At 44.1% G+C, this 10,787-nt stretch overlaps 1 protein-coding gene across 1 annotated transcript; it reads left to right on the top strand.

Annotated features, from left to right (window-relative positions):
- The first annotated feature begins 931 nt into the window (after positions 1-931).
- Positions 932-5,934, top strand: LOC118415457. The gene is made up of 3 exons (XM_035820101.1): positions 932-1,081; positions 2,021-2,786; positions 2,972-5,934. Exons 1-3 carry the CDS (start codon positions 932-934, stop codon positions 5,101-5,103), a joined length of 3,048 nt encoding a protein of 1,015 aa, XP_035675994.1. The 3' UTR covers positions 5,104-5,934.
- Positions 5,935-10,787: the final 4,853 nt, after the last annotated feature.

Raw genomic sequence — 10,787 nt, 5'->3', positions numbered from 1 at the left:
TTGCCGCGTTACTTCACGACTTTGGTCTCGCTTGGAGAGGCCTTGGTGATTACAAAAAGGCTCTTAGCTATCATGAAGAGTCACTACAGATGAGGCGGAGCATCTATGGTGATGACAGGGCACATCAGGACATTGCCGACTCACTTACCTACATGGGTGTCGCCTGGCATGAACTTGGTGATTACAAAAAGGCTGTTAGCTATCATGAAGAGTCACTGGTGATGAGGCGGACTATCCATGGTAAGAACACGGCACATCGGGACATTATCATGTCACTGATCAACATAGGCGTCGCCTTGGCTGACCTTGGTAATAACAGAAAGGCCATAAGGTATCACAAACTGTCACTTCAGATGCTGAGAAGTATCTATGGAGACGGCACTGCAAATCCTGATATTGCCAAGTCACTTGGCAATTTGGGTATTGCTTGGTCGAACCTTGGAGATTACAGACAAGCCGTCAGCTATCATGAACAGTCACTACAGATGATGCGGAGTATCTATGGTGACAGTTCACACACTAACATTGCCAATTTACTTTACAACTTGGGTAATGCCTGGTTGAGCCTTGGCGATGGCAGAAAAGCCGTCAACTATTATGAACAGTCACTACAGATGATGCGGAGTATCTATGGTGACAGTTCACACACTAACATTGCCAATTTACTTAACAACTTGGGTAATGCCTGGTTGAGCCTTGGCGATGGCAGAAAAGCCGTCAGCTTTTATGAACAGTCACTACAGATGAGGCGGAGTATCTATGGTGACACTTCACATCCTGAAATTGCAACGGTAATCAATAACTAGAGTAGAGGCTATAAAAGCCAGTGCGGTACCACTCTCTTGTCATTCTGATGAAGACTTTTGAATAAAAGGTCGAAACCGGTAAACCGTTGTGTCTCAGCCGTCATCCTTCTGACGCCTTATCGACCATGTCCACTACCACACTTTGGGAGGATGCCGTATCATCGACTGATGTCGGTAGATCCGGCTTGGAGACTACGACTAGGAAAAATGACGAAGAGAGAAGCTCCTACACAGAGAGAGCTGACAAGAAGAGACAGCGCAGTGGCGGCGGCACCGTGGGGGCAGTGGGGGCGGTCGCCCCCACAAAAAATAGGTCGTGGGGGCATCGCCCCCACGATAAAATAAGCTGAAACACACAAAATCAAGCTGAAACTCTTGTGTATATTTTCACTAATGGAAATTTCATCAAATCTCGTTAGTCTACTGGCAAAATTTGGCCCTGAAAATGCAGGAAATGACGTTTCAGAGGGTCCATATTTAAAAATTTCAAAGGATCTCCCTTGTGAGGATTCGCGCCTTCGGCACTCAGGACATGGTGGGAAAATGCTACCGCAGCGTCGTCCCCCACAAACTTTCTCTAGTAGAAATTTCATTATCAAACTTTAGATTTGTTTACAAGCAAAATGTTCCCCGCAAATACTTGAAACGGCAATCAAAGTGTCCTGATTTAAGAATTTCTCCAGAACTTCCTTGCGGCGGCTTGCGTCTTCGGGGCTCACGACGACGTAGTGCAAAATATGTTGGTGCGTGGGTCGTCGCCCTCAAAAATCGTTTTCTCTACTAGAAGTTTAATTAAATTCAGCTTAGTCTGTCTGCAAAATTTGTCCCTCAAAATACAGGAAATGGCGTTTCAGAGGGTCTAGATTTTAAAAATTTCCAGAACCTACCCTGCAACGGCTCGTACCTTCACCGCTCGAGATAGTGAAAATATGTTGGGGGTGTCGCCCTCAATAACTAAAGTTAAAACTATACATGTATTTTTGATAGAAATGCAATTGAAGTTAGCTTAATCTGGCAGCAAAATTTGCCCCTCAAAATGCAGGAAATAGCGTTTCAGAGGGTTTAGATTTGAATTTTTTCCGGGGGTGCATGCCCCCGGACCCCCCTAGAAGGGTCGCGCCTCCGGCACGACGACTCGGGCCTTCGGCCCTCGATTTAGTGATATGACAAATATTCGCCCCCACAACTGAAAAACGGTGCCGCCGCCTCTGCAGCGAGAGGACGGATCGAGCACTTCCGTCCGAGAACAAGAACCAGCAAACAAGAAGCGGGTCATCGCCAAGCCACAGGTCCAACAGAAGAACGGACGTCCGCTGGCCAAGGAACACATCCCGCTCCAGAGAAAGCTGATCAAGACTACGGACAAGATGGTGAGGTATCAAATGCACCGAGAAACACTTCTCAAATACCTCGAGGAAGATCTTGTACCGATGGGGCTGAAGATCGAGAAGACAGCCGTCATTGGCACCACCAGCCCTGAGTTCCAACGCCGATGGAACGAAACACTGCATGAGACCTCGAAGACTCTGATGACCCTCATCATTGAGTTCTACGGCTCTGCAGAAGCCGACCTGGACAACAACATCGCCAGCCTCAACAGGGAAGTTGAAAAACTCCCGCAAGATGCACAAGACATCCTGGAAAAGAACGTGGAAACGTTCAAGGACAACAAACGAGCTGCACTCACCAAGAAGAGAGACAAGAAACTACAGCGAGACAAGGAACTCGTCAACACTCGAGCTCAGGATGCACCCAAGAAAATGGGCCCAAAAAACGGAGACAACCCCCCACGAAGAGGGGGGGCCCCAGACAAGACCCGCCAGCAGCAGAGGCAAGCCACGGAGAAGGACGCAAAGACCACCAAGCAAGCGTCCAAGAACTACCAACAGCCGCAGGGTCGGCGTCAGGTCCGTGGGAAACCTCCTCAGCCCAAGGCTCGGCGAGAAAACCCCATCACAAGGCTCGCCGCCGCCATAGAAGGTTTGCTCGCAGGAGGGCTATCAGAGAGAAACGGAGGAGGAAAAAAGAAAGGCGCCGGAGAGAGAGACTACTCGCGCTCCAAGAAACCGCGAGGGATACAGTGGTAAATCTCTCAGATCTACCACTGACCGACGCCCAGACATCCGTTCTCTCCAAAGGACTCAACTTCTGCCCAACCCCTTCAGACTACAACCGACAAGAACTCATACAAGACATCCATGCATTCTTCAGACGCCTCCGCCTGAGAGAATTCTTCGCCGACCACGACAGATCAGAGCCCACAAGATTCAAAGAAAAAAGCAACTGGAACCCGCCCACACACAGAGACCCAGCCTTAGAGACGTTCACCATGGCAGTGGAAAAAGAAATTCTGGAACACCAAAAAACCATGTCAGAACCACACAAGAAGAACATCTCAGAGCTAGAGCGCAAAGCTCTAGTGGAACTGAAAAAGATGACAAACGTCATCATCAAACCTGCAGATAAAGGTTCGGCCGTAGTGATCATGAACCGCGAGGACTACATACAAGAGGCCCTCAGACAGCTAAACAACAAGGATCACTACAAGAAAGTGGACCACTGCCTCTCAGAAGAACATGCAACCAAGGTGAGAAGAACTCTACTACACCTGAGAGAAGAGGGGATCTTAGATGACACTACATACAACTACCTGGCACCTCCTCAGCACCCCAGAACGCCCAACTTCTACCTCCTTCCAAAAATCCACAAGGAAGGCAACCCTGGAAGACCGATACTCTCGGCCAACGACTGTGCCACGGAAAGAATTTCGGCGTTCGCAGACTTCCACCTCCGCCCCCTCGTAACAAGGCTACCTTCCTACATCAGAGACACCACAGATTTCCTGCGCAGACTCAACAAACTCGGGAAGGTACCACCTAATGCCACCCTCGTCACCCTGGACGTCTCCTCCCTGTACACCAACATACCCACAGATGAAGGGATACAAGCGTGTAGGGAGGCACTACAGAAGAACCCAGCTGACGTCCCCACGGAAGCCATATGCCAACTACTGGACAACATACTAAACCTCAACAACTTCGACTTCAACGAGGAACATTACATCCAGATCCAAGGCACGGCTATGGGTACAAGAGTGGCCCCATCCTACGCCAATATATTCATGGGGAACTTCGAAGAACGACATGTTTACAAAAGAACCCCAAGACCATGGATATGGTGGAGGTACATCGATGACATCTTCGCAGTCTGGACAAGATCAGAGGAAGAATTAAAGGCCTTCATCCAGGACCTTAACGAAGCCCACAGGACAATTAAGTTCACAGTGGAAACATCCAAAACCTCGATCAACTTCCTAGACGTCACCGTCATCATTTCGGAGGGGGAAATTACAACAGACCTCTACACAAAACCGACAGATAAGCACCAGTACCTACTCAGAAACTCTTCCCATCCCAAACACTGCAAGCAGGGGATTCCCTACGGTCAGTTCCTACGTCTAAGACGCATCTGCTCAAGCACACCCAGATTCAAGGAAAAGGCTGCAGAATTCCGGCAACACTTCCAGCAAAGGGGCTATGAAGAAGCCCTACTGGACGACGCCATCACGCGTGCACAAGAACGCCCCCGCGAAGACACACTGAAGGAAAAGGGGCCGACACCACCACAAGAACGTACAGTCCTGGTCACCACATACAGTCCACACCTTCCGCCACTACAAACCATCATCAGAAAATACTGGCACCTTCTGCAACTCTCCACAAGAACCAAGGACATATTCAAAGATTCACCACTGTTTGCCTATCGCCGCAACAAAAACATAAAGGATCTCCTAGTAAGAGCCCAGATCCCGAAGGAGGACAAGAACTTCCTGAAAAAATTCACTCCTTCGGGGTCCTTCCCGTGCGGAAGAAACAAGTGCTCCACTTGTACCCACATCAAGAAGATCAACTACTTCACAAGCCACCGCACGGGAGAGCGTCATCTCATCAGGAACCACATCAATTGCCAAAGCAGAAACATCGTCTATCTCATCCAATGCAAGATATGCGGGCTACAATATGTGGGCGAGACCAAACAAACGTTGGCCAATAGACTGAACGGCCATCGATCATCCATCAACACGAAGAAGGACACTCCCGTATCAGCCCACTTCAACCTCACAGATCACAACATTGCAGACCTTGAAGTTCTTGGAATCGAAAAACTACGCTACACAGGACATGAAGACACCACAAGACAACGCCGCCTGCAACGGGAGTCCTACTGGATTCATCAACTCAGAACACTACATCCAGAGGGCCTGAACCAGGAGTCCTTAGAGATCACCAGGGTTTGAAGAGCAGCATCTCGTCGTGACCGTCACCCAATGAACACTCAATCGCCACATTAGCCGGTCACTAGCATCCTACCATCCACATGGAACGGATCCGAGACGCGACAGACTCCACCTGAGGACAACTCTACAAAGGACGACTGGGGCCAACTCCTCTCCACACGGCAAGCTAAGACTACAGCATTTTACTATTGTATCTTTTGTAATAGTCACAGCCATGTATGCATAGACAAGTCTTATTTTTACCTCTGTACAAGTGCTCATAGTTAGCCGTACCGCACTCCATGTCTGTATCTCCCGCCTAACGGATGATGTCATAGAACAAAGGGCATAGGGCACTAAATGTAACCTGATTGGCCAGTAGAACAATCGTCTATGAGACGAACTACCTTATTGGTCAGGAGAACAATGGACTACGCTCAGAGCGCCCTGACCTGACTAGACATAGGCTCTGATTGGCCAAATCTAGTTAGTGCAAAACGATATGCTGTAAGCTGATTGGCCACTGAACCCAATACTCTGATTGGCCATACAGCCAGTGCAAGATGACATCCCATAAGCTGATTGGCCGGGAGAACAATGGACCACGCTCTGATTGGCCAGATCTATCCAGTGCATAACGATATCCTGTAAGCTGATTGGCCATTGAACCCTATACTCTGATTGGCCACATAGCTAGTGCAATATGATATCCTGTAATCTGATTGGCTACTTCCTGCCCTAACTGCTCAGGGCACCCTGCCCTAACTAGAGTAGAGGCTATAAAAGCCAGTGCGGTACCACTCTCTTGTCATTCTGATGAAGACTTTTGAATAAAAGGTCGAAACCGGTAAACCGTTGTGTCTCAGCCGTCATCCTTCTGACGCCTTATCGACCATCAATAATCTGTATTACAGTTGGATTATACTTGGAGACCACGCAAGGGCCTTTAGCTACTTCTTGCAGTTGCTACTGGCAACACTAAATGACAATGGTAGTATTCATCCTTAGATAAGGATTTGATTAAGGACGTCATTATCGCCTTAAAGCGCCGTCGAGATTGCTCACTGCATAAAATTTGTAAACCTCCCATTAGAAAAGAAACTAAAACAAAAGTCAGGCCTGTATTGAAGCAATTAGTTTTCACATGGATGAGTACGACAAGCTCCAAAATACTCAGCGGCACTTACACGAAAACCCTGCGTGTAGTTTCCAACACACCACGGTGGAAGCACACTACAAATAAACAGTTATATGGATAATTACCAAATGTCACCACGATAGTGAAACGTCGCCAGCTGAGTCTCTAGAGTCATGTAGCACGTAGCATGGAACCCGACGAAAATCTCCTTGATCTTGACTTGACCCCTGACTAGAAGAGAAGGCGTGGTCGTCCAATCACAACACTAAAGAAACTCATAGAAACAAAAACTAATTCATAAGGGCAGGAACTTCTCTCAGCAATGAACTATAAGCTGTTCTGAAGAATAAATTTCGCTTGTTCCACCTCTTAATGAGGACCGATGATAATGATGAGATTACTGAAATTCAAATGTACGCAAATCAGCTAGAGAATAGGCGTTGTTCATCTTCACATTGTTGCGTCCACATAACTTGATTAAGATAGAAAACACTTTGATAAATGCCGAAGTCAGGTATACAGTTAAATAAGCTGGGGGGATGAATTTTGCTTGAACCTAGATAAGCGACAGAAACGTAATATTGGCACAATAGAAATGGACATGGATGTAACCGCCTTATGATTTTTTCCATATAGGGATTGTCATAACATAACATTATGAACTAATGTTGAGGTAACTGTACGTTTGATATCTAACGTTATACTCATTCATACACTCAGGTAAAATTGCTGTCAGTGCTTAATTATTCTTTACATGTATAAATAGTAAATTTGCCCATTCAATTTGTATTACTTGTGGTCATATCAAGATTTGTTACATACGTTTAACGATACTGTTGTGCAACAAATATCATGTCAAGTAGATAATTCCAGTCATTGAATGTCAAGTAGATAATTCCAGTCAGTGAATGAGGTTTTATAAGATGAAAATATCAATTCTCCTTGCTATATCCTCATGAAAGATATTTGGCAATCGTATCCAGACATATTGACCCAAAGAAATCTATCCTACCTTTTCACAGCAATTTTGTAAGAGTCGACCAGTGTAAGCTCGATATAAATGTCACTATTATCAATACATTTACTCAGGTAACTTGACTCTGTTACATGTATATACTTACATGTTTAGTTATTATGCTCTTGTACATATTCGGGCGGGTGGAATTCTATAAATTCTGTACTTCCAAATCATACCACAAGGATTATTTTCTCCTCGGATAAAAAATCAGAGCTCCTTGAGCATTTGTTAAAATGGATCTAGCTACAACATTTAACAAGAGGAAAAGGTCTAAAGTCTCACAATGGGTTTCTGTTTGTCTGTTTTGTGATGTTTGCTCTCTTTTAAGGTGCCGCTGGGGGTGTACTTATCATGCAAGAAGAAATACTAGTATCTTACTAAATACAACGTTGATATCATGTCCCCCTAGTTCTCTCTTATCATTACGAGAAGGCGGGAGATTTGAACCGCTCGAAGAGTCGTTAAGAAATGAATAAGGTTCGCCTTCACATGGTCTAAGAAACTATTGCTCTATTATTCTTACTCAAGCACATGCATTAGTTTTGACCAGTCCCTCCTGCCACTTGTTACATGATATAAATGAATGCCCACAGGACGTCTGCTATTTTAGCATAATTTATGCATATATGATTATGAAAGATATGCTAAATAATATAAGATTTTATTTATGTAACAAAATAGCAGTAATATAGCAAATAAATGTGAAAAATACATTGTTAGAACCAAAAATAGTGATTTTTGGCAAAACTGCCTGTCAGCAAACGGTTGCCATGGCAACACGAAAAAATGGAAAATTTGTAAAACTTCGTAAAATTGTTGCCAACAATATTCTAGGAAAACTCACCAAATTTGGTGGCTTTAGCGTAAGGCGTTCTGGCGTTATAGGACATCGAAGTTGGCGCGGGCCTCAAAAGCCCCCCCCCCCCCCCGGTCTGAATAGGGTTAAGTGATCTGAAATCCTTATAGTACTTTGGTCTAGCTTAGGGATTAGGGCTTTGAAAGGTATTTCTACCTTTCAGGGAGTTAACGTACAGATGTTTGCATCAGTTCGCTGTCTTTTCTATCTGAAATGAAGACTTGATAATACCTCGAAACTATGAACTTAATTTGATCGTTGTTTGTAACTAAATGTTTCTAGCTTACCAGTACCACTTTCGTCGAGTATTTCCGTAGCAATGTTAGAAAAATTGATGGTCTCTGAGTGACTTTTACAACGTTACAGCAACAAAAGGCACACACATTTATTCATACTGTTTCAGTATCTAACATGAGTCAAAACATGCCCTTTCTTTGTCAAAAGCTTCATCGAGTGTGTGGGGATGGACACAGTCATCCGCAAAACAATTTTGTCTACATTCTGATCTAGAGGGAGACTTTTGGATGAAAGCAAAGTTTCATCTCATTTCGTTTTTGTGTTACCTGAAAGGTAAACATCAAAATGTTGCAAGATAGAGTATATGAAATGGAGAGCCTTAACCGGCTTAAGCCGGATTTGACCACCTATTGATGTACAACGTGTGGTGTTACTTGCACTGTAACTAAGTCTAGACAGACCACACCCTTATACTGTACACCTGTCAGTACAGTTGAGAGTGCAGTGGTAAGTGATCATGTACGATCATAAAATTTGCAGGGTTGATATGCTCGTCCATTTTTATAATTCCGAAAAATTCTATGTCATTATGGCGTAATTTGACGTAATTGTGACGTCATTAAATTATTTTTTTCGGCTAAAACGGGAAATCCCCATACCTTAATATTTCACACAAAAAGTTACCAATAAAGGTTTCTTACCAATATCTAAGTGTTATAAGACTTCTGTTGTCAAAAACGAGGTCAAAATGACGTTAAGAAAAGACGTCACCTGTAGTTTAGCTATCAAGATATAACGCTAATACCCAATGAAAAATGGATTGAAAACGTTCACATGAATGTTTTATGTAAGAATAAACCAAGTAGTGATGAAATCCGATTGAAAATAAGCTGGTTATACTTTTCATCATGATATTGTCGGCCATCTTGGTTTTTGACAATTTACGTCATATAATTAGCATAATTTATGAATATTTAATCATGCATTTTGAACTAAGATGTGTTAGATATTAAACATATATGAAAAGAAGTTTAGTTTAGCAAGAAAATCTTAAAATCCCATTGTTCAAATCAAAATTAGTGATTTTTGTGAAACTTGCCTTTCAGAAACCCGTTGCCATGGCAACACAAAAATTATAAACTTACTCTATTTGTTTTTTTACTGTTATTCACAATATTCTAGGAAAAGTCACCAAGTTTGGTTGTTCTAGCAGTAGCAGTTTTGGAGCTATACGACGGCAAAGTTGGCGCGGGCACTCCCCCCTCCACCCAGTCTGGCTAGAGTTAAGTTAAAGTTTGCCCATGCATCTACAGATGGCTAGGGTGGCGCCCACCTCCACTTCGAAGCCCTTGAGCCACACTTTGTGCAATTCACTACAGCAGGGGGCTGGTCCGCTGGTAGTGACGTGTGCTTAATTTCCATACTCTTTCTCATTGGTGCTAAGCAGAGAAAGCAGCATGTACCATTTTTAGATTCTTTGACATAGAGCGCATATGTGCGGAGTGATGCATTTTGAGGCCATGTCCAATGAAGCGAAATTGACGCTGCCCGACTTTGCAGATGAGAGGCTTGGTGTTTGCCACTCTGTTTACCTGACTGTGGCTTACACAGTGAAGGCGCTTAATGCTCAATATGACCTATACTCAATGGTACTCTGTAGGCCTGATTAAGTAAGCAATATCACATCTACACGATATTTCTCTTTTTCCGTACAGAATATGTCTAACAGACTGGAGATACGTCTGATTCTTCTGTTGATGATCTTCAAGGAAAGTGGACCAAACACACCGTGTGACAGCTGTCTATCATCCTGTAACTGTCGTGACAAAGGCCTAAGGAGTGTTCCTCAAGGTCTTCCCACAATCGTGACCTACCATAACTTAGAGGGCAACGCTATTGTATCCTTGAATCACTCTGACTTCTCTAAGTACACAAACATAACAGGAATTAACTTACGTAGAAATAAAATAGCTAACATTCAGAATTGTACATTTTCAAATTTACCCAAGCTTGACACGTTGGACCTGGCCTTCAATCAGATAAATGCTATTCAATCTGGGATATTTTCGAATCTACCCCTACTTTACAAGTTGGACCTGTCCTCCAACAAGATAAATAACATTCAACCCGGGTCATTTTCTAATCTACCACGACTTAAAGATTTGCACCTGTCTTCGAACCAGATAACTTCCATTTATCCTGGGTTATTTTCAAATCTACCCAAGCTTCTCACCTTGGATCTGTCCTCCAATCAGGTAAATATCATTCAACCTGGGTCATTCTCAAATCTACCCAAGCTTCTCACCTTGAACCTGTCCTCCAATCAGATAAATGACATTCAACCTGGTTCATTTTTAAATCTACTCCGACTTGACGAGTTGGATCTGTCCTCCAACCAGATACAGAGTATTCAACCTGGGTCGTTTTCAAATCTACTACGAGTTTACCGCTTGGCC

Source organism: Branchiostoma floridae, chromosome 5 (genome assembly GCF_000003815.2).
Source record: "Branchiostoma floridae strain S238N-H82 chromosome 5, Bfl_VNyyK, whole genome shotgun sequence".
NCBI lineage: Eukaryota > Metazoa > Chordata > Leptocardii > Amphioxiformes > Branchiostomatidae > Branchiostoma > Branchiostoma floridae.
This window is presented reverse-complemented; position numbering and strand designations above follow the sequence as displayed.